Genomic DNA, 25,061 nt, shown 5'->3' on the forward strand with positions numbered 1-25,061 from the left:
TTATTTTCCAAACATTTGGAGATTTTCTGGCTATCTTTTTCATTGTTTTCTATTTTAATTCCATGGTGATTAGAAAATATACTGTATGATTTCAGCTTTTAAAACAGATCAAATCTTGACTCAAGGCCTGGCATCTTGCTGATTTTAGTAAACGTTCTGTGTGCACTAAATCAAATGTGTATTTTGTTTTTATTCTGGTTTATTAATTAGATCAAGTTTCTTAGTTGTCCTTTTTAGATGCTCTATAGCTACTGATTTTTTTTTTTTTTTTTGGTTTGGTTTGCTTATTCTATTTCATCTGTTTCTATTTTCTATTTATTTGGTCTTGTCTCTTAGAATACCTGATATTTTATAAGAAAACTTGAGAAATAATTTGGTGCTTCAGATGATCTTATCTTTCTTCAAAGGGTTAACTTTATTTTACCAGGTACTTAGCCTAGGTAAAGATTACCATAGTCCAATCTTATATTAAGCACATTTAATTAGTTGGCAGTCTTTGTGAGACTTTATCTATATAAACTTGATTCCTAACACTAGTATGGATCCCTTAAAGGGTCTAAGTGAAAATTTTATGTTTTATGGCCTAGAGCCAGGAGGGTTAGGGGGAAGCAGGGAGTGATTGCAAACACATATGGGGTTTTGCGCGGGGTGATGAAAATGTTCTGAAATTAATTATTGTGACGGTTGCATAATTCTGTGAATATATTGAAATTCGCTGAGTACTTTAAAGGGATAAATTGTATGGTGCATGAATTACATCTCGATAAAACTGTTACATAAAATTTTTAAAAAGTCACCTGCAAGAGAATGTAGAGGACCTATCTAAAATACCGCGAGATAGAATAGAGTAAAAATAGCACCTGTAGAAAAATTATAACCCCCCAAAATAATATCTAGTGAAGATATAAGTTCATTCTCCTTTCAGAACAAGAGAGAGTTGAGCCTGTGCAAAGGCCAGAGAGTAGACACGTTGCTGGTACGTCGCCAGCTGCTATAACACCTCAATCCCAAAACACCGTGGTGTCTCACGTACAGCAGAAGATTCTTTATCGTTCATGTAAAAATCAGAAGTGGATATACTTGGTCAATATGAGTATGTACGTATCAGGGAGGAATGCTTTTCTCAATGCAGTGATTCAGGGACAAAAGTTCCTTTTATCATTTGTTTATACTCTCCCTTACAACCTCATTTCAATCATCCATATCCAGCCACTTTAGAGGAAAAGGATCAGAAACCTGCCTTTTAAGAGTATTGGCCCCTAGGTAATAAACATCACTTCTAGTTGCATGTCATTGGTGGGAACTATTCATACGGCCATGGCGATACGGAGAGCTGAGAAATGCAGTTATTTCATGAATAGCCACTTTCCAGTGACAATTCTATTACACTGTTGAAGGAACATAAAATTTGGTGGACTATTCGATATCACCTATTTGACATATCTAACAAAAATTTTCAAACTAATAGTTATATGCTAATCAAATAATGAGCGAACCAGAAAAAAGATGTTAAGATGGAGATAATAGAGAAAAGAAATAAAAGAGAGTAATGGAATTTGATGCATTTAAATGGATGAAGAATGTAGTGCATCTTCTTAAAAGGGACTTTGGAGAAGGGACTTACTATAAGAAAATTATGATAGAACTTTAGAACTAAAATACTTATATTAGAAAACCTTAGGCGGTTGGTTAATTATTATGTAAAGGTAATTTGAATTCGTTTGGAGAGGAGAGGGGAGAACCAAACATACTCTAAAACTTTTATCTTTTTGGAATACAAGATGTTAAGGGAAAAGTAGTTTTGGGGGGATATCAGTGTATTTTGCTGAAGACAATAATTGGTTTTATTCTTTCACATATTCCAGAAGGAGTGTATGATTATTAAACTAGAGACTGAAATGTTAATGGTATTAGAAAGAAGCTCTATTACTCATTTGCTCATAACAGCAGAAATTTTTTTAAAAGAAAGAAAAAGAGGAAATGAATTAAAACAAATGATAAAGTTAAAATATTAATTATCGCAGTAAGTATAGTCAATTTGAATCCTCCCATTAGAAGTCAGAGACAGATAGGTATTAAGAACAGCCCCAAATGTATGCATTAAATGGAATATACTTAAAATAAAGTGAGAGAACATTTCATATTAAAGAAAGGGCCAAAGAGATTCCAGGCAAATGCAAAGAAAATCAAAGAATGGAACTATGAGTGTTATACAATGGTTAAAAAGATTAATCAAGATAAACAAGGACATAATAAAGTGCACAATAACATTCACTATCTATATGCACCAAGCAATACAACAGCTAAATAACTAAAGAAAAATGATTTGAATTACTTGGAAAACTTGATTGGAAAATAAAATAGAAATTTCTAACACTGGAAAGACTTAGTAGGCTCCAAACAGTACTGGCATAGAGGAGTTGAATAATATAATAGACAACTTCATTTAATACATGTATGTACATAGAGAGAAAAAGCTTTGTATTCTCAAATGGAGACAGCATTTCTTTGAATATCCACAGAACATTTGTAGAAATAATTCATGTTCTTGACCACAAAGAAAACTTTAATTTTAACTTTTAATTTTAACTTATTAAAAAAATAGATTCTATGCATCATCTTATTTGATCATAATCATTTAATAGATAATTAAAAGGTAATTTTTTTTCTTTAAATTACTTAAGAGTCAAAGTACTTTCTTTGGCATAATAAATGTGTGGGAATTAAGACACACGATTTTCAAGATCCATGGATAACAAAGAAAACATCAAAAAGGACTATAAAACGATATATAAATCAATGGGAAATAGAATACTTTATAACAGAATCCATGGGGCTCAGTAATAACTGTATTCAGAGGAAAAGGAGTAGCTTTAAATGCCTTCATTATTAGAGAAAAAAGATAAAAAATAAAGAAACTAGCTATTATCAAACCCTACATTAACGCAGTAAGTAGGGAAGACTCAGAAGAATTTAATTACATTTGTACATAGTTATTGAAATAACCTGAATGAGCCTGTACACCAGTCAGGGGTCTAGCTTTACAACCTAAGTCCCACACGGTCCTGTTTGTGATTTGACACCACCTGGTGATGACTGTCTGCTTGTATATCGCTGAAGAAAATGGGGAGTCCTGTTGCTAACTGGAACTCCAGGGCGGGAATAACAATTCAAGGGCTATTATAGTTAGTTGGTTTCATTTCCTGAAGCTGATTCAGGGAGAATGTGCTAGGAAATTACTGGTATATGATACTAGCTACTAACTCAGGGAGAAAAAGGGGCGGGGTGGAAAACGGTGGTGGAACAATTTCCGAAATTCATGGTAGAATAAACTTGAAACTGTTAATAGTCTTTCAAAGTTATAAGGACGCTAATTTAATCAATCAGACTTAGTTTAGTCGTATTCATTAGTTTTCACATATTCCAGTTTCTAAGTGAAAATAATCATTTGTACATAATAGCTTCTTTTTCCGTTGAGCTGTCTCCCACATTTTTCTTTTCTTTTAATCACTGTTCTACTTATCTCCAGAGCCAGGATCTTTCAAGAGCCAGCCTATATCCAGGTCTACACCACACATTATCGACGAAAAGATCAGCACTGTTTTAACAGTTGAATATTTATTATTGGCAATGAGGTCAGAAAAAGAAAAAGAAATTGGATTTTCAGACAGCTAGTCGGGTGGACAGAGGACGATTTTACTACATCATTTTTTTTCTAGGCACATCTGACAGAGTTCCTGGTCAGTTGAAAATACATTTTTCTTGTAAAGTCCTTTACAAACAGCTAGAAAAAAGCTTATGATTAGTCTTTCATATGTCACTTAGATTTGCACTGCAAAGGCAAACGTGAAATATATTTTCCAATTTAGGATTCATCCTCACCTGATAGGTCTATATCTCTGGCTCCAAGCCGAGCCCATTGAATTCGAGTCTGTCTCCATTGCGACGTGTGGATACGAATGTTTCATTGGCTTAGGGCATGGACAGACTGGAGACCGGTGGGTGGGGTTCTGAACTAACCTGGGCCGTTAGATGTTCTTTTCTCCTGTTCGGTTTTTAAAAGGTCAGTCTGTGAACCACTTCAGTGCCCCTCTCTGTTTTCCTCTTCATTTTACGATGCCTGCGTGAGCTTCAGGAGGGAGCACATTTATCGTGCATGACACTCACTTCAGATTCTACTAGAGCAAGTGATTACTACAACTCAGAGGGAAAAAAAAACTGGAAAATATGTCCCCGATGTAAAACTGGTCACAGGGCCAAAACGGAAGCGCCGATTATGATTTCAGCGTCTTACACACGTGACTCTGCCAGCGACCTTTTCAACGATATATAGTTTATTGTTGGTTTGGGTGGACGTATTAAAAAATATTTATTCTCAAGCGGCCTGTGGTCTTCGTATTAAAAGTGAATAGTGACAGTTTCAGTTCACTTTTGCTAATTTTACTTGTTTGATTCTTAAATGAAGAGTGTTAATGGCGACGAAGTAGGCAAACTGGGGTATATATAGCACTTTTCTGTAATTTTCTAGCTTAATGTCCCTTTCCTTGATCACACGGATTAAAAGCGGCGAGCCAATCACTCAAGCGATAAAGGCTATTACAATCTTCTTATGCTGAAGTCAGGGATCCTGGTCTCATAAAATCCTTGAAATAAAGAACATAATGCCTGCTCCTACATCAAGAAGTTTTTGAAGAGATGAATCATGTTAAGTTATGATACAATAGATATCCAATAGTCCTATTATATAATGACAACAACAAAAAAAATTGCAATTCAGTGCCTGATTGTTGAATCAATTGCATGCGCAAGTATCAGATGAAATTTAAAAGACCTGGAAGATCAATCGGTCTGTGAAAACGGTCCCTGTTATTGGCTATGTCATCGAAGCATCAAAGTGAATTTACGGATGAATTACTTAATGCTGAAAAATACCACCCCAATTATTCTTTGAAAATAAACTTCAAAGTTTCAGGAAAACTAGTTTTTGTATGATGGTCACCTCTGAGCACTGCTAAATCCTGACGTTTCTTCTTAAACCAGTGCATGAATTCTCTCTTTGTGTTTCCTGAACTCCAACAGGACATCTGGAGAGACATAACCAGCGTCAGGACACGGGGTCATTTCTAACATAACATGCTCGTTGATACCTGGACAACGTACCACTTACTTATGCGTATCAAAATGTACCTATCACATAAATTTAGGACACTTTCCAAAGAGCTAATAACACGGAACTTCTGGCCAAAGTCAACAACAACAACAAAATAACCTGCCAGCCTCAGCCAACTCTTATCTACTTCAAGTTCAGAGATTAAATAGTTCAAGCCTGGATGAAGCCCCAGTAAACTCAGGCTGTGCCAAACCAAGAAAGCTGACATGTGGACAGGATATGCCTCTGCTTATTTGTTAAACGTGACTGCCTAGGGCAGAACTGGGAAATTGTTATCCCTTAAATGCCTCTTGTGTTTCAGACCTGTGCTACCTCCTTGTGCCATTTATAAACTATCCCTTTGAGGGCCTCTGACCCATTCTTTCATTCAATCGTTGATTCACTAAATATCTGTTCCAACAGATGAAGAGGCAGGCTTCTAGAGAATAAGCTCCAGAAAGTAGTTTGCCTAAGATCACTCAGTTGGTTAACAAAGTAAAGAGAAGAGATTTAAAGCTAGATGGATATGACTTCAAAGTCATGTTCTTCCCGCCATGTAGGGGCTTGCAAGCAGGGGCTCCATCAGAATCATCTGGGGCCCCCACATATATTTCTGGACCTGATTCTAAATCATTTCAACGGTATTTTCCATGGTAGAGTCCCGGAACGTATTTTAACAAGGGTTTCATGTCATTTTCATGGGTAGTCGGGTTTAGGGACACCTAAAATACAATACACTTGTCTCCTATCTCCTAATACAGTAACTGGTCCAACACACTCAATAAATCATAATTCATTTGGCAAGTATTTACCGAGCACCTACTATGCCCCTGGCATTGTTACAGGCTTGACCGTGAACAAAAATGAAGCTCGCATTCTGGTGTGGGGGGGCGGATGTGGGTCCCATGGGACAGACAAAAGCATGACACATAAGCAGGTTATGCATTAGATTAGGAGACGTTAAGAAGAATAATAGAGAAGCGGAGGGGAATACATGGGGGCAGCCTTTAGAGAGGGCGAGGGTCGCGCCGCGTGCGTGTCTGGGAAGAACAGCCAGGTGGCTGGAACGGCCAGCACAAAGGCCCTAAAGCAAGTACGTGCCTGGCCTGTCTACAAAATGCCAAGAAAGCCAGGGTGAGTGGAGGAAGGGAGGGAGCTAGAGAGAGGCGTGAAAGCTGAAGTCAGAAAGGTAAGAAAGGGAAGGACCAGGTGAGCTCCCGTTGGGTCTCTAAGGCTGTTGTAAGTACCTTTATTTTTACTCTGAATGAAATGGGAAATGATTGACAGATTTTGAGCGAAAGCCGATAAATATAACACAAAGAATTCCACTTTCAAACACCAGATTTTCTAGTCCAGACTCCCACGTAAAGGCAGGTATTTTTCTACGTTATTCCAGGAAAACTGTTAAAATTTCTCATAAAAGCAGGCTTCATTATTCTTTAGTCGCCCATCCACTTTATTCGACTGTTCATTAACCAAACATTTATTAAATCCACAGCCTACCCCGTGTTAGGTGCTATGACTTGGCCCCCAAAGTGCTCGTGGGCCCCAGTAGCAGGGTCTGTGGCCCAGGTTGCCTGTGAAGTAATTGTTTATTCCCAGCCTAATTACTTCCATTGTAATTAAATCCTCTTTCCTTTGGCTGATTGTCAATAGGTGACGTAGTCGAACTGCTCACCAGCTCCGTGCCTGTGACAAGCCATGGCTGGCAGTCTCTTCCAAAGTTTTATTGGAGGGAAAAGCATGTACATGGTTTATTTAAATAGAAGGACTGGAAATTATTGGCAGAGAAGAAAGAATATCAGAAATTGGAGGGCTAAGAAATTTCTCTTGTCTCCCGGGATTGAAGGTAGGGAGAAGGAGAAGGCGCCGCTTCGAGCATTTGGGGAGCTGGGGAGACGCATGACTCAAACTAGCTGCCTTTATTTATGTAGTATATATTTTGAACTTATTTTTTTGCTATTGAATATGACAGTGCTTTAGAGGTATAGCAAATGGGGAATGAAGACATACCAAAGGGAAAAGTCTTAACACAGTGACTGATTCTTTTCAAATGATTCAGCTTGAAGATTTCACAGGTAGTACAAATAGTGTGATAATGCACAACGGAACAGAATAATAGTCGCCTCAGTTTTCTTCCTCAGAAGGGATAGAGACAAAACATCTGATTAATTAATACCTTAACTATGCTCTAATACAATGACATTTTAGTGACCACATTTAAAAGATTTGTCTCTGTGCTTTATCTCCAGATCCTTCCATCTCTGCTAACTTTCTGGCATGATTTTGTTTTATAAATACGTCAGCTTAAGGGATGATTGGAGCACATCCTACCTCCCTTATTCAATATTTTATTCCTAAAGACTTTGGCAGATACACTGAATTTTTACTTTTTATACGACCTCTTGATTATAAATATATCATAAATCATAATTATAAACATATCATATTATGAAGAAGCAAAAAATCTGATATAGAAGGCATCCTTCTCTAAATATGTTTCTGCCATTTTATTTTCAAGAATAAAGAAAAACAGCAATGCGATTGCTAAGAGTCTTCGAGGTGCTAAACTATTACCTCCCTAAAGTGACAAAAGTATACATGATTTTTAAAAAATTATTTAGATGAATATATAAATTCTTGGTTGAGGGTTCAAGCTCGACTGAGTGTAAATCTTAATCTTAGATACTGCCGATGGGAAATGGAACATAAAGGCAAAATTCACATCCCACCGAAGTCGCTAACAGTCCAGATGGAAGATCAGCTGCATAAAATCAGAGCGTACACCTCCCTCAGCCAGAGATACTTAGCAGCCCCACAGCAGGGGGAAACTAGAGAGCAAAGCTCATCCTGTCTGTGTATACTCGATGCTGCTGTTTCTTCACTTATGAGGCACTTTTAAATGCCATTTCATAAAGATTCTGTTGCCTTAAAAAACAAACACACACACACACACACACAAAAAAACAGTTATACCTAGAGGAATTTTCTCTTGAGAGCTTAACTGTGCTAATCCACACAGCACAAATGGAGACGAATGTGTGTTCACTGATTCATGCTTGTTAAAGTGTTTCTCTTCTGAACACAGTTTTTCTTAAGCATTTTTAATACCCCTAAGTAGGAGGCCAGCGCCATGAGATTAAAAGATTACAGTCTTTTTCTTTTCGACTATCTGGCTGTGCATTAAAAAGCATTTGGAAAGTTGATTAAAGGACCATACAGGTAATTTAGGGATTTGGAATTGATTAGCTAATGTGCATATTTAACATTTTATAAACTGAAATGCTAGTCTCTTTCTTCCCTTACTAGATCCACGTGAAGATCATACTGGCCTGATATCTGATCATTCTCCTCAGCACAGTGATAGGTGGCCACCTGCCAAAAACTGATGCTTAGTAAAGTGCCACAGGTAAACCAAAGGTATACCTTTAATATCTCTGAGAAAAAGCCTGATTGTAGTGTCAGGAATGAGGTAGATCGTCAGGTATAAAGGAAAAAAAGATCAGCAAATTCTCTCTCCCTAAAGCAACTGTACAACTGAACAGATTTGGCAAAAACGATCCTTCTGGTCATCTGCAATTCTATTAAAGCCATTGTGAAAAACAGAGCTTCATTCATGAGATAGCCAACGAGGGCCTGATAAGCACTGCGCATGTCTGGATGTCTGGAAACGTGAGAACTCTTAAAGTGGCGACCTGAGAGAGATCCTCTCAGAAATACAATGGAAGGTGGTAAAAGCTGGGGCAGACTTGAAAACTGCCCGCACCCAATGCAGATCCACTCACAGCGTGGAAGCCTTATAGACTTGAAGTATTTAAACAGCTTGTGACCAGTCATTGGCTGATAACTAACCTGTGCAGACACAGGGGTTACCTCTAGGAAGCCTAGCTAAAAAAATAAAATAAAATAAAATAAAAATAAAAATAAGATTTCTTTTAAAAATTCTGAGCAGAAACAGTAGCCACACACTATGAGTGATAGGTTTGACCAGTTAAATCTAGGCTGGTTAATTTTTTTTTTTAATAAAATAAGGAAAAGAGGAAGTAAACAAAAAATCCAGCAAGAAAAAAAACCCTCGGAAGAAATAAAAAGAGATTAGAACCAGAGTTATAATATATTATCTAAAATTTTCTGTAAAAAATTATAAGACATGCAAAAAAGGCTGAATAGTATGACCCATGCTCAAGGAAGAAAAGAAACAGTCAATGAAAATATGCTCTGATAGGCAAACAGACTTCAAAGCAGCTATTGTTAACACGTCCAAAGAACATATGAGAGAACCCACAGAGAACATTGATAAAGAAATCAAATCTATTAAAAAGTACCAAATGGAAATTCTAGAGTTGAAAAACACAGTAACCAAAATGAAATATTCACTAAGTGGAGTCAATAGCCAGTTTGAGATGAATGAAGAAAAAATTAGTGAAGTTGAGGATGACTCATTGGTACTTATTCGAGCTGAAGAACAGAGAGAGAAAAATTGAAGAAAAGTTGAACAAAGCCTCAGATACCCAGGGGCCACCAGCAAGCATATCAATCTATGTGGGAAAGGAGAGAAATAAAGGGACAGAACAAATATTTCAAGAAATAATGGCTGAAAACATCCCAAACTTTATGAAAAGTATTTATCTATAGATATATGAAGATCGATGTATCCAAAATAAGATAAACATAAAGAGATCTTCACCTGGACAGAAGAGTCAAAATGTTGAAAACCAAAGAGAAAGAGAACATCTGGAAAGCATCAAGAGAAAAACAAGTGTCAAGGAGCTTAGATCCCTAACAGATACGTCATTGATCAAGGAGGCTGGGATGGACCTCAACCCATGAACCTGTTTACCCAGGTTCCTAGACCTCACACAAAGTAGAGGGGAAGACTTGGAGTCCTATTTTTCATCCCGATGCTTTGATGTCTCTTCATGTAAAGCTTCTATCTACATCCTTAAATATTTTTGAAAAATAGATTAATGAAAGAGGATCTATAAATGAGAAAGGCTAATATCCAACTTGACCTTGATCAAGTAATCTCATCCCTAACAGCAGTAGTGATTATTTTGGCAATGTTCTAAAGCATAAACAATCTAAGAGCTTCGATCGAATCCTAGGGAGAATGCCTTTGCATCCCTTTCTCCCAGGAATGACACGTGCAGACAAAAATCGATTCTGGATGGTCTGAACATCAGGTGAGAACAGTATGGCCATGCCTTTTTTTCATATTGCTAGAGTTCAGTGACCCTAGCAATTGAAACCCATCCATATGGGTGGATGGATTACGAGAGCAAAGAGTACAGCTGGTTTCAAATAAAAAGAGAACTTTGTAATTCATAGAATGCTCAAGGTCAAGTCTGTACCTCCTTATTCAACATTAACAAGCAAACAAACAAACAACGAAGTTCTCTGATTTTTTAATACCATGTATTCAGATTTTAGTATATTTCTTTTGCTCTCCACATGAGCTCACTTTCTGGATAATTGGAAAGTTAAATAATTGCCTAGAGAAGGTAAACATTTATTAAAGTCCTTAAGAGGAGGTTTAACTTATTCGCTACAACTGCAATAAAATAGTAGTTTGTATCAACATAAAATCCTTCTTGTATCTCTCGCATGACGTCATGTGGAACTGCCAACACACACATTCTGATGTAAAACATTTTCAATACACTTCATTCATAATCAGAACCCACGTCGTGATATCATTTTCCCCCTAAACGCTGAATAAATAAATATAAATGTGTCGACTTTGATTTATTTGTGTTTTTCTTAGGCACTTGATGACGACAGCTTAGGAAGCTTCAATTTACTGGCGTGATAGAATTAAATAACTCATGACTGAGGAGGGGGAGGCTTTTTCAGTTCTCCACTAACGAGCTGAAGTCTTTCAGTATTTATGCTCTTACTTTGGGTTCATAATATGCCACTGCACATGGGCGTCTCAAAGAATCCGTCCCTTTGGTCTTTCTTCTCAAACAGCATTGCTTCTCTCAGCCAGAGCTATGTCTGAACCCCTTTTTCTATGTCTCCTACGGTGCTTTCTGAATGTGTTTTCTAAGTATCGGTGATGGACTCGATGAAAAGGGATGGGGAAGAACTCGGGTGTAGAATTGGAGCCAGATCTTGAAAATGGAAGGATTGTGAATGAAAATGTAATGAAGCAGGATGGTGGAGTCGATGATTTCGGACACTGAAAACAGCACACCTCGATGCGTAAAAGAGGGAAAGCACACAGCTTAGTAGGGGACCAGCAGGCTGGCGAGTTCATCGGGGGGCAAGAGTGGGGTACAGGAGGAGACCCAGAAACTCTAACATAGGAAACTGTGGCTTCCTCATTTACCTGAGGAACATTCGAAGCATGAAAAATTTAGCTCCGTATTTTTTAGGATCTAAGTGAATTAATTGGCACGTTTCAGGAGGTGGGTTCTACTTCCTGTGTCGAGTTTGAAGGATTCACCGTCTTCCAGAGCAGGCAGAGGGACAGATTTTCCTGACGTCATCATGTGAGATAATCCGTAATGACTAAAAGTTCACATGCCCTCTGCCTATATCCGGCTCTAAAAAAATGGTTTTAATATTAACTGTTATCATGAACTTCATAAGCTATTCTTCAAAATAGTGTAACTGTTTGGAAAGGTAAGTTTCCTTTCTTCGGCGTTATCCATTCGATGTTATTTTTCCTAAATCATTCCTGTTGCCCCATAAATCTAAAGGAAAATATTAGGATATTCAAAGACGGTTTTCAGTGTCTGTTCTCTGTCCTCTCCTCCCCTTCGCTGCCTCTTCACGTCTTTATTTTGGGAAGTTTCTTAGGAAGAGAAATGCGAGACTTTGCTAACTGCTCTTACCCCGCAGCCAACTCTCCTTCATGTCACATGTCCTGGCACCACTCTCTGCCACTCCTCTCTGCTCACCTGTGTGCTGCCTGTAGTCATTCTTCAAATGTAGTCATTCTTCAAATGCTTCGGAGACACCCCTCCAAAGAATGGGGTCTCCCCACTGATGTCCCAAGTCCCTCAAGGGTAAGGACTGTGTCCTCCACCTCTTATGCATATCCAGTGTCATCTCACGTGGTTTAGAAATGATTATAAACTAAATGCACAAGAAAGAGAAAAGCGTTCGTAAATGTTTATTTATTCAGAAACTTGGGCTATATCATATTAACTCTAATCTCTGTCTCCTTAGATTTTAAGGAGATTTTTCATTATCAAGCGAGAGAAGTAAAGTCAATTTCAGAGGACATTTTCTTCTAAAAGCAAATTATAAATCTATCATAAATCTTAAGGATATTTCCATAGAGTAGGTCAAGAATATAATTTCTCGAACAATAAATAAATCAAATGTTGATTTAGAGAAGAATATACTATCTACTAAGTTGAGTTATAGGTAAATAAAACTGTCTGTTTCTTTTCGTTATTAACCATAATAAATATTAAAATAGTGATATAAAATTAAATATAACATATAAATATACATAAATATGTAAATTGAATGTAAATTAAAATATTTAAAATAGTTAACTCATCTTAAGGCTCAGAATTCCATACTCTAGCTGTACTCTTTGCCCCCAAGACGCTAATCCAACTCAAACAGAATTTTGTGCCCTTGAATTTTATCTTTCTGCTGCTAATTTTTGCTACTTTTTAAAGGGAAAATTGAAGTGTTTTCTTCCAGAGAATTGTAGCAAACAAAAGTAAAGATATTGTCTGTGGTCTGTCATCTTCACTGGTAGAAAAGGGTAATCCTTACGTAATTTTTTGAAACATTTGTGATATGGACTATATAAAATAAAATTATGTTTACTGTAGCCCCCACTTTGGAGCCGGGCAATTTCCTACCCAATTTGCCTCTCGCTCAGTCAATTCATTTTTCAGCCAGGCCCACTTGAAGTCACAAAACCTTAATTGAACTTGCCATTGTGTCTTGGACTATTTTGTGACAATTTTCTGTGACAGGGAAAAAGAGTTGCTAATTCATTGCTTCAGGAAATGAAGGCCTAATAGCCTCACATCTGGTGAATTATGGCCTTCCTGCTCCTTGAGGCAACAGCAGTACACACAGCATTATTTGGAATTAAGAAAAAGCAGCGAAGGAAATCAATTTTTACATTTGCAGTGGCCTCTAAAAAAAAAAATAACGCTGTACAAGCCAAGAACATTTTCTTTATAAAAGCATCCATTGTCTAAGACATAAAATTGAGTCAGCCAGAGGATAAATTAAGCAAAAACCCTCCCCGTATCTAGATGGAAACTCTGACAGGTCACCGTGGACTTGGATCACGTGGTACCGATTCTCGCCCCCGGCGGTGGGACCATGTGTACATTTACCATATTTACGAAAATGCAATGATAACAATCTTCAGAGTCTCTGGGGAAAATGACAACTAATAACTGATTTTGCTTGGAGTGAGGGTCACGTTGTATGCTGGACGGGAAATTCAGTTCAGTCTCGCTTTTAGGTAACGCCTGGACAGGTTCATATCCCAAAGAAGTAAAGATGGGGAGGATGGGGGGCAGTCCCCCACAGGTCACTCACACACAGGACATGGCGGCCTTCGCAATGAAGAATTACAGGAGTACACACGTAGAAACCGAGATGGCTCACCACAGTGGCTGTCCTGATAATGGACATCCGTGGTGCACGTAAGAGGTCTGGTGACAGTAAACCTAACATCTGAGACGAGCACTCAGAACAGGGAGAGCATAGCACAGCGTAGACCTCGCTCCCGCCTAATCCTCTGAAATCCCCAATTGGAACAATTAGTTTCACAAGGGGTCATGCTCCCTCGCGCTGGTATTTCTATGGAGAGCTTTATGAGGTGGACACATGTCCGTTCTGATGCGTTTCGACAGCTCCTTTCACCTAGAGCGGAAACTTCTCCTTGATGTTGGTCACTTTTGATGTAGTAAATGGAGCGTAGCTGCAGTGGCCCCTTGATCGCAGATCACAGGAAACAGCAGGTGTTAAGAGAGGGAGAGAGGAAGGGGGAACGAGGCCGTGGATTCGGAAACCATCCTGCTTGTCTACACCCGGGCCTCGCTCCACGCAGCTGGCACGAACAGAAAGTGGGGTTAGAAGCACAGCGGGTTCGGGTCGGGATGTCACACCAGGGTTGGCAATTCCAGTCAGAACTAAGAGATTTGGGGGAAGCACCGCACGGTAGGCTCAGAAGCTGGAAAACGAGAAAGATCAGAGCCTGCACACCTGCCATGTCTGATGTCATTCTTCAGGTGGCTTGACTGTCACTTACTAAATGACTCATGTTCAGATGACTGCACACCTGAAGGCATTAACAAATTGGCTTAAATCATCGATCTATTTTATTTAACCTTAGCTCTTAAAACCAGAAAATTATGATTGTGATTTTAAAAAATATCCTAGAAAAGCTTTGAAAGTTAATTCAATTCGTTGGCCTATACCCAGGAACAAATTTGGGGACTTCAGATAAGTTAGACTTTTCCAGTTCCACTGTTTTCAAGGAGATAAATAATTTTTTAAAAATGTTGGAGATGTGGGAATGCAAGATGTAAAATATGTAGCGTGAAATATCGTCTCTAAAAGTTCAAATACGTGATAATAATTTTTCCAATTGTTTTTACATTGATTATCTCAGCTTATCTTTCGGATGACCTTACAAGCTGGCAAATGCCAGCATCCCCCTGTTTCTCGTAAGGAAATAGAGGCCTGGACTGTGTGAGTCACTTTGCCGAAGCTCCTAATGACATCAGAGCTAGAACGTGACCTAACCCTTGGCTCTGTTTCATAAACCACATTGCTGCAAGGTCTCTCCCCTTCGTAGGGGACCCAGGCCTCTTTCTGTGTGACGGTCTCCTAAGGTGCCCTGTCATCGTAAGTGGTAGGAAGAGAAAGAGAGAGAGAGAGAGAGAGAGAGAGAGCTGACTATGTGGCAGGCCTGTTCAGAGCACCTGAGTATACGATAATCTATTTAATCATCACAGCTCATAATGTACGTCCATCGTTTGGGGGCATTTTGCAGATGAGACAATGATGCTCAGAGAGGATATGGAACTGGCCAAGTCCATGCGACTCATAAGCGTCAGGGCTGGGTCTGAACCCAGGGACTTTTGTACCCAAGTCAGCGCGCTTACTCACCGTGCTTTATTCCCTCTCTAAACTTAATAAAATTCCTTTTTATCCCCCTTGCTGTGGAGCACAATCTTCACCACATAAAAAGCACTTGATTAGTGACTTCTGGACTGGGAAAGTACTTGATACCTGCCATTTTGTGTACTTGCCTCTGAGCCTTGCTTGGCTGGGTGTTCCAGCCTCTGCGCTATTGATCTGGGGGCCAGGTGAGTCTACGTTGTGGGGACTGTTCTGTGCACTGGAGGATGTGTTAGAAGCATTGCTGGCCTCTACCCACTGAAGGCCAGTAGTACCCCTTCAGTTGCAAGCATCAAAAGTGTCTCCAGACGTGGCCAAATATCCACCGAGATGGTGGGGGGCGGTCCTGACCTAGGACGTGCAAAGGAGGTTTGGTCTTGAAGGGGGTCTGGCTGGCAGCACCTTCCCAGGAATCCCGTGTTGAGAATGCTCTCACGTGACCGCCTTTTCTCAGTACAGCCTGGGAAAGGAACGAAGGAGGGGACCGTGCATCTTTGCCTCTGCTCCTGGCAGCTGGGAGATGGTGCTCGTTGGAACGACATCTTCGAATCTGGGCAGTATTCTAGCCGTGGCAGAGAGAGGATGGTAGCCAGGTAGCTGAGTAGCTGGGTGGCTGGGGGATTCCTGGCAGAGAGAGGGTTGCGTAGTAGTACCGATGCTCCCGTATGGCTCTCTGCTGGTGTATTTTGCATATTCTCAAAAAAAGAAAAGAAAGAAATGTGAAGTAAGGGATCCGAGACGCAGATGAACTGAGAGGTAGACAGTTTCTCCCAGGCAGGAGCCAACTTCCTGGTGATGTGGCTTTGACATATAGCCGTAAGGGATGCTGGATGGAGAAAGTCCAGACTTTCTTATCTTTCAGCATGGACGACATTTTCTGAGTCATCTGACACAGGCAGTATAGGACTTTCCTGATGGATAAGGAAACCCAATGTACTCATTTATTATAACAATGAGGTCATCGGAAGACCCATAAAACTGGAGTTTGCTATCCAAGTTCAAATCTCGTTTGTTATTCAGATAATGGTTCCAAACTTATTTAACAAGCCATTTTTAACAAGTTGAACTTCTTTATAGGATGTTTGTTTAATTGTAGCATAGCCACCCTATCATAAACAGCGTTCTCAACTGAGTAGAGAAAACCAAAGTCAAGAGGCTTATTCAGAGGGAGATTTATACTTTTTTCAACTGAAGAGTTTCTAAGTCAGATTTTTCATCAGAGATGTAAAAAATGATTACAAAGTCTCTTTACAGATTTCTTAAGACCATATCAGAAGGAGAGAGAGAGAGACAGACAGAGAGAGAGAGAGAGAAATTGGAAATTACAGATAGGCTTGCATCTTTAAGAGAGCTCAAAGTATTTAAAAATCTCATTATAAATATACCAAACATCTTAATTTCTTTCCCTGAGGTGAGGTGGCAGAATAGAATGAACCCTATAGAGACAGATTATTTCCAAGGGAAGTCACCAACGGTGTTTAAAATTTTGTAAACGAATGTCACTTTTATCCCTGCCTGCAACATGGAGTACATGGGCTTTAGGGAGCTTCAGACTGTTGTCCAAATCCTTCTGGACCTTCCCCAAGCCTCTTCACGTCCCCGAACCTCGTTTCCACGTGTAAACATGTAGATAACACCTGTTACATAATGCTTTTGGTGCTTAAAAAGGACATTTTTAAAACTGATTAAATACGTGAACTGGTCACTCAATAAATAGAAGCTATTATCGTCATATTATCATCTCTGATATCTTTATGACAGTTCATTAGTTCATTTAGACAAGTGGATATCTGCTTTTCCAAGATTTGAAGCAGCATTTTATTTTTCCTGTCAAACTACAACTTTGCCTATTTTCCTGAGATGTATACAGATGGAGGAGGGAGGATGAAGGGAAGATGACTAAATTTCCGTGTAGTATTGGAACCATGTTAAGAAAGTTGCTTATTACTATTACATTCAAAAAAAAAAAAAAAGCATATGTTTAAATCTAGGAAAAGCACACCAACCAATTTCCATAGCATCAAACCACAAATAATTACTGAACACAATCCACTCTGTATCCACTAATTTTTTGTCACATTGACAAAACATCAGTCTACCATTCTGATAATGCTTTGCAAAGAGAGTCCAACATTTCAAAAAGTCAAATAATGAAGAACTGAATGCGACTTTAATAATTAATTTCGTAGGCCCTGCCCATGGTGGCCGAGATGCTGTGCCATGGGATCTTATGATGAGGACCTGCCTGGACATTGGACTCAAAGGATGTTATGCAAAAGCACATCTAGCATCTTGTCTTTGTCTGGCGGCCAGATAAAGCAGCACATAGACCATGCACTTAACACTGTCCCCCGTCTCCCCACCTTGGCCTCCGGCATCAGTTAAAAAAAAAAAAGAATTTTAAGCCATAAAGATAAAGAGAACCAGAATAAAAGACAACGGTGGATAAAAGTTTCCGATGCATTTTTGAAAACTGGCGAAAGAACTTGGAAGATCTAGGCTCAGCAGAAGTTGAGGTTCAGGGGAAGGTTTGAGGCCAAGTGTCTTCCCACACTCCATACAGCCAGGCACCCACCATAAAATCACCCTCCCGTCAACACGCACACGCACGGAGGGACAGACAGGACCAAAGGATTATACTCCGAGGAAGCTAAGCAGGAGAGACTCTTGCCGAGAGACACCAGAATCAAGGGCCAGCGAGTCCTCCCTCTGCTCCCCGGTCTCTGCTCGATTCTGGGGCGCCAGCCAGCAAACCTGTGCTGCTCCCTCTACACCCCCTTTCCTGCTCCATCCCTGGCAGAAATTAGATTTTTTTTTTTAAGCAATCACAAGAAAAAAAATCTCTAAGTCAACATTTAGGGCTCTTCTGTGGCAAGGGGAGGTCACCCTTCAGTGGCCCCTGCCAATCGCCCCTCTGCTCACATGCACAGCGGTCCGGAAAGTGTTCTAGCCACTCCCTCTTAGCTGTAAATAAGTAGACAGAATCAGAGACGCCTGAGGATGATGTGCAATGTGGACACAGAGAACAAAACAAAGAGTTAAAACTCAAATAGACAAAGGTTCTGGACAGATCAGAGTCCATGCAGAAATCAGAAGTAAACTTCTTAAAAAGTTATACTATGTCCTCAAAGATATGCAAAGAAAGTGAGTCCATTATCTGGATACAGGCCGCAATGAGGAAGGATCAGAGACGAGACAGTTCTTTTTCTTAAAAAAATAGAAAAATCGAAATTAAAAAAAAATAAATAGAAGGTTATAAGGTAGAGTCAAGGAACTCTCAAAAGTAGAACAAAAAATAGAGACAAAAGGGAAACAAGAGGGAAACGATAAGAAAAATTAAAGAATCGATTTTCAGAGTGTAGCAGCTAACGGGAGTTCCGGAAAGAGAAGAGAGAAAATGAAGGGGAGATCTTCTCGAAGAAGCAATTTTCAGCTTCCACAATTGCAACGCGCGTGTGTGTCTCCATCATGAAGGAGCACATGGAGAACCTGTCCCATGAGTGAAAAAAGACAAAACCCCAGGTAGGTCAAAGTGAGAACACTTGAGCTCTAGAATAGATTCTAGAAGATTCCAAAGTGGAAGAGGAAACAGTCAAATACAGAAGAACGGCCTTGAGTTTCATAACAGCAACTGAATCTTAAAGACAGCAGAACAAAGCCTGAGAATTCCGAGTGACGGTGCTGTTCACCTTAGACTTCTATTTTCTTCCAAACTGTCCATTATATGGATTAAAATATTTACCACTTGAAATAATTTTGTCATGCAGGAAAATTTTTTTTTTGAATTTCCCTTTTGTATTCTTTCTTAGGCAGCTACTAGTTGCTGGAGCAAAACAACAGAGCAAACCAAGACAGATGGAGAGAGATGGAGGGGACACCCGTGACGACTGCGGCGCGGGTTTAGAAAACGACTCACCTGGAGAGCGACGGGAGGAAGTGGGGCTCCGAAGAAGAGGTGAGTGGCGGGGAGATGGAACTGATCTGTTGAGCAAATAGCTGGTCGGTAGACCGATGGCGGAGATGTGTTTGGAAAGTCAAGAGGCTTATTCAGAGGGAGATTTATACTTTTTTCAACTGAAGAGTTTCTAAGTCAGATTTTTCATCAGAGATGTAAAAAATGATTACAAAGTCTCTTTACAGATTTCTTAAGACCATATCAGAAGGAGAGAGAGAGAGACAGACAGAGAGAGAGAGAGAGAAATTGGAAATTACAGATAGGCTTGCATCTTTAAGAGAGCTCAAAGTATTTAAAAATCTCATTATAAATATACCAAACATCTTAATTTCTTTCCCTGAGGTGAGGTGGCAGAATAGAATGAACCCTATAGAGACAGATTATTTCCAAGGGAAGTCACCAACGGTGTTTAAAATTTTGTAAACGAATGTCACTTTTATCCCTGCCTGCAACATGGAGTACATGGGCTTTAGGGAGCTTCAGACTGTTGTCCAAATCCTTCTGGACCTTCCCCAAGCCTCTTCACGTCCCCGAACCTCGTTTCCACGTGTAAACATGTAGATAACACCTGTTACATAATGCTTTTGGTGCTTAAAAAGGACATTTTTAAAACTGATTAAATACGTGAACTGGTCACTCAATAAATAGAAGCTATTATCGTCATATTATCATCTCTGATATCTTTATGACAGTTCATTAGTTCATTTAGACAAGTGGATATCTGCTTTTCCAAGATTTGAAGCAGCATTTTATTTTTCCTGTCAAACTACAACTTTGCCTATTTTCCTGAGATGTATACAGATGGAGGAGGGAGGATGAAGGGAAGATGACTAAATTTCCGTGTAGTATTGGAACCATGTTAAGAAAGTTGCTTATTACTATTACATTCAAAAAAAAAAAAAAAGCATATGTTTAAATCTAGGAAAAGCACACCAACCAATTTCCATAGCATCAAACCACAAATAATTACTGAACACAATCCACTCTGTATCCACTAATTTTTTGTCACATTGACAAAACATCAGTCTACCATTCTGATAATGCTTTGCAAAGAGAGTCCAACATTTCAAAAAGTCAAATAATGAAGAACTGAATGCGACTTTAATAATTAATTTCGTAGGCCCTGCCCATGGTGGCCGAGATGCTGTGCCATGGGATCTTATGATGAGGACCTGCCTGGACATTGGACTCAAAGGATGTTATGCAAAAGCACATCTAGCATCTTGTCTTTGTCTGGCGGCCAGATAAAGCAGCACATAGACCATGCACTTAACACTGTCCCCCGTCTCCCCACCTTGGCCTCCGGCATCAGTTAAAAAAAAAAAAAGTAATTTTTAGCCCATAAAGATAAAGAGAACCAGAATAAAAGACAACGGTGGATAAAAGTTTCCGATGCATTTTTGAAAACTGGCGAAAGAACTTGGAAGATCTAGGCTCAGCAGAAGTTGAGGTTCAGGGGAAGGTTTGAGGCCAAGTGTCTTCCCACACTCCATACAGCCAGGCACCCACCATAAAATCACCCTCCCGTCAACACGCACACGCACGGAGGGACAGACAGGACCAAAGGATTATACTCCGAGGAAGCTAAGCAGGAGAGACTCTTGCCGAGAGACACCAGAATCAAGGGCCAGCGAGTCCTCCCTCTGCTCCCCGGTCTCTGCTCGATTCTGGGGCGCCAGCCAGCAAACCTGTGCTGCTCCCTCTACACCCCCTTTCCTGCTCCATCCCTGGCAGAAATTAGATTTTTTTTTTTAAGCAATCACAAGAAAAAAAATCTCTAAGTCAACATTTAGGGCTCTTCTGTGGCAAGGGGAGGTCACCCTTCAGTGGCCCCTGCCAATCGCCCCTCTGCTCACATGCACAGCGGTCCGGAAAGTGTTCTAGCCACTCCCTCTTAGCTGTAAATAAGTAGACAGAATCAGAGACGCCTGAGGATGATGTGCAATGTGGACACAGAGAACAAAACAAAGAGTTAAAACTCAAATAGACAAAGGTTCTGGACAGATCAGAGTCCATGCAGAAATCAGAAGTAAACTTCTTAAAAAGTTATACTATGTCCTCAAAGATATGCAAAGAAAGTGAGTCCATTATCTGGATACAGGCCGCAATGAGGAAGGATCAGAGACGAGACAGTTCTTTTTCTTAAAAAAATAGAAAAATCGAAATTAAAAAAAAATAAATAGAAGGTTATAAGGTAGAGTCAAGGAACTCTCAAAAGTAGAACAAAAAATAGAGACAAAAGGGAAACAAGAGGGAAACGATAAGAAAAATTAAAGAATCGATTTTCAGAGTGTAGCAGCTAACGGGAGTTCCGGAAAGAGAAGAGAGAAAATGAAGGGGAGATCTTCTCGAAGAAGCGATTTTCAGCTTCCACAATTGCAACGCGCGTGTGTGTCTCCATCATGAAGGAGCACATGGAGAACCTGTCCCATGAGTGAAAAAAGACAAAACCCCAGGTAGGTCAAAGTGAGAACACTTGAGCTCTAGAATAGATTCTAGAAGATTCCAAAGTGGAAGAGGAAACAGTCAAATACAGAAGAACGGCCTTGAGTTTCATAACAGCAACTGAATCTTAAAGACAGCAGAACAAAGCCTGAGAATTCCGAGTGACGGTGCTGTTCACCTTAGACTTCTATTTTCTTCCAAACTGTCCATTATATGGATTAAAATATTTACCACTTGAAATAATTTTGTCATGCAGGAAAATTTTTTTTTTGAATTTCCCTTTTGTATTCTTTCTTAGGCAGCTACTAGTTGCTGGAGCAAAACAACAGAGCAAACCAAGACAGATGGAGAGAGATGGAGGGGACACCCGTGACGACTGCGGCGCGGGTTTAGAAAACGACTCACCTGGAGAGCGACGGGAGGAAGTGGGGCTCCGAAGAAGAGGTGAGTGACGGGGAGATGGAACTGATCTGTTGAGCAAATAGCTGGTCGGTAGACCGATGGCGGAGATGTGTTTGGAAAATAATTAACCCTGGATAACGCAGAGTTTGTCCAGTGTTACTGTCTGGTAAATGACGGAGCTGAGATTCTGACCCAGGCCGTCTGGTTTCAGCGTGGGCGCTGTTACCCAGGACCCACTATGACCTCACGAGGAAGTGACAGTGGTGCATCTTTTTGCCACATCGTTTGGGATGAAACTCTGACTGTCGATATGGTACAAATCTTGACATCACTTGGTTGAGATATAATGTTGAGGAGAATTACGAGCGTGTTCTCTGACTGCACCCCAAAGGTCCGGTCGTTAATGTCTTGTTAATATCCCAGGGTGCCCACTGCACGGGGGCCTCTCGAGAGCTCTGCCACCCTGAGGCTCTGGCTCCCTGTGGTAGATTCCGTGGTGAGGGGACCTAGGCCCATTGCCTCTGACCATCTCTGTCTCGGAACGTAAAGTTTCAGTCTCCTAGTTTACATCTGGGGTGACACAGCTCACAGGCTGGAGCAGATCCCCAGCACTTCCTAGCAGAGGAGCCAGGAGTGAGAACAGCCTTTCTCCACAGAGTCAAAGCCAACTCCACAGAAGCCAAAAATAAAGGAATCGGGAGAGACTGTGAAACTAGGAAGGTACAGAGCATTTCCGCCAAAGGATGAGTGACTATGATATTATAGAAAAGAGATTCATTTTCATTAGTATACCTCCAGTTCACAGTTGAAACTAGTCTCTCTCCCCACACCTCTCTCCCCTCCCCAACTCTGCAATTTAGGGCAATCATATCATTGGAGTCAGTGTTTTCCTCGTCTGCCACATTTTTTGTTGTTTCATTTAAATATGGAATCAAGGAATTCGCATTGAAATAGAACGTCCTATTTCTTACAGCTGAGAGCCGGAAAGAACTTATCTTTGTAAGGCCGATTACAAAACACGATGTTTTTGTAATATTAATGTTTTTGTATAATGGCTTTCCTACTTGATTTCACCCAGTGACTAGTGACTGGTTATGATGGAGCCACTGGACGTGGGCACATATAGAAACTAATGGTTTGGGTATCTTAATGCACAATATATCCGGAATAAAATTTAGGATCTATCGAAGCAGCTTGCATTTAAATGTGGCACCTGGCGCTAACATGAACGTAAGGTTGACAGTAGAGAAAAATTGCCCTTGAATAAGTGGATGCACACTTGCCTTGCATTCCAAGAGGCACGACTTCTCTGTCCTGTCCTCTGTGTTCGCTCGGTCCTCGTGTGTCACACGCCCAGCACAGAGCCGTGTGTTCGGTGACACTGATTCTTGGAAAAACACCCAAACTGCAGATCGTCCCTAGAGCAGCTAAACTGTGTCCTCCCCGTCTTCTTCCTGAGGCCACCAGTGAAATGCAGCATTTGCTGGAGAAAGTTTATCGAGTAACATTTCGTAAAAGGGGAGAATTCAGATAAGCTATTTGTCAGGAGGGAGATGTCCTCAAACTCAGCCATTTATGTCGCTTTTAACTCAGCTATGAAGATGTCCCAGGGAGGGCAAACCTGTCACAGCCCTCTGGAGGACACCAGCTTTTCTCTCAGTCACGCGACCTCGACACTTTCTAGTCCCCGTGACCCCTTCCTTTCCCCAGCTCCCCTCATTCCATTAGCCAGCAACGCTCTGGGTTTTCACACAAAATGCCACTCCAGTCCATCCTGTCCACAGCCGCGTGACCTAATTTCTCACAGTGCTGTTTACATCGCATCAATTTTCTGCTCTTCTCAAGAAGGCAAGATCGAGTCTCCTGACTCTGGCAGTTGGGAAGCAGCATGGGTGCGCTTCCCCAGGACCCACTATGACCTCTTAAGGAAGTGTCGACCCTCCATTACTGAACCCCCAGCTCTCGTCAGAGGCCTCTAGTCGTCGGTCCCCAAGGATCGTTTCTTTCCTTTCCATGACTCCCGTGCCTGAAGCATCTGATCCTAATCTTCACATTCAGTTCCAATTCTTCACGAATGACCTTTCTATTATACGACTCGGTAGCTAAGCACTCAGGACTTGGAGCCAAGCCTTGTCCCGGCTCAGGTTCCCCGAGCACAGGTAGATTTATTGAAGACCACTCATGGGGGCAGCATTGGGGGAGGGGGCAGAAGTGACATCGTGCGGAGAGAGCAGTCGAATTCAGCTGCACTTGTCCCAGATGCTTCGGCCAACCCTGGCAGCTCTGGAGCTGAGGTGATTCTTTCAGAGTTTTCCAGTCGAGACAGTTGTACCCCACCCCCTGCACCAGGCCGAGCCATGGGTGAGGCAGCTGCTTTCAGCCAAGGACAGTTCCTGGAGAGACCTGGAATCGTGAGCAGTCACCCCTTTTCTCCTGCTCTCGGGGACCGAGGGCTTTCCACGGTCCTAAGAGAAAGCTCTGGGCAGGACACCGCAGCATCCGCCACAGGCCGCGAGTTCACACTGGTCCCCCCACGCGCAGCTGTGTGGCTGCAGAGAAGTTTCTTAACTTGCCTATGTCTCTGTAGATTATTTCACAGGAGTCAAGAAAATAACACCCTTTTTCCCTAAGGATTACGAGACATAATCCATGCGGCACATGCCTCAAAGAAAGCGCTCCAAACTGCCATTATGTAACTGCCATTATGACACGCACCAGCACTGCTACCGGACGCTTACGCAGGCTGCCTTGTACTGTCATTTTAAACGTTTAGTTATGGCTCGCCTCACCATCGTTCCCCATCATAAGCATCGAGAACCATCGAACTAGTCTAGGAATCTCTAAAGACAGAGATTGTATCTCTGTACCAATTCCCCTCCTCAGGCACAAGAACCTCGCCATTGTGAATTTGCTTGATTGATATGATTTGGGTTTAGTTCTGACATCGTGCATTAGGAAAGAGAGAGAGAGGAGACAAATCCCCCTGTCATAGTT

The 25,061-nt window shown here is 40.8% G+C and overlaps 1 protein-coding gene across 3 annotated transcripts in view; it reads left to right on the forward strand.

Annotated features, from left to right (window-relative positions):
• Positions 1 to 20,572, forward strand: part of LYPLAL1 (lysophospholipase like 1) — a 74,993-nt gene extending 54,421 nt beyond the window's left edge. The window contains exons 6-7 of one of the 3 annotated variants that reach the window (XM_023534168.1): positions 19,074 to 19,220; positions 20,341 to 20,572. In XM_023534168.1, the coding sequence (XP_023389936.1) occupies positions 19,074 to 19,149 (76 nt within the window). In that variant the 3' untranslated portion in view covers positions 19,150 to 19,220; positions 20,341 to 20,572. Of the gene's footprint in view, positions 1 to 19,073; positions 19,221 to 20,340 lie in introns of those variants that run through there. The other 2 variants (XM_023534167.1, XM_023534172.1) reach the window with 2 other exon arrangements.
• The last annotated feature ends 4,489 nt before the right edge of the window (positions 20,573 to 25,061 follow it).

This window comes from Pteropus vampyrus, unplaced genomic scaffold (assembly GCF_000151845.1).
Source record: "Pteropus vampyrus isolate Shadow unplaced genomic scaffold, Pvam_2.0 Scaffold121, whole genome shotgun sequence".
Taxonomy (NCBI): Eukaryota; Metazoa; Chordata; class Mammalia; order Chiroptera; family Pteropodidae; genus Pteropus; species Pteropus vampyrus.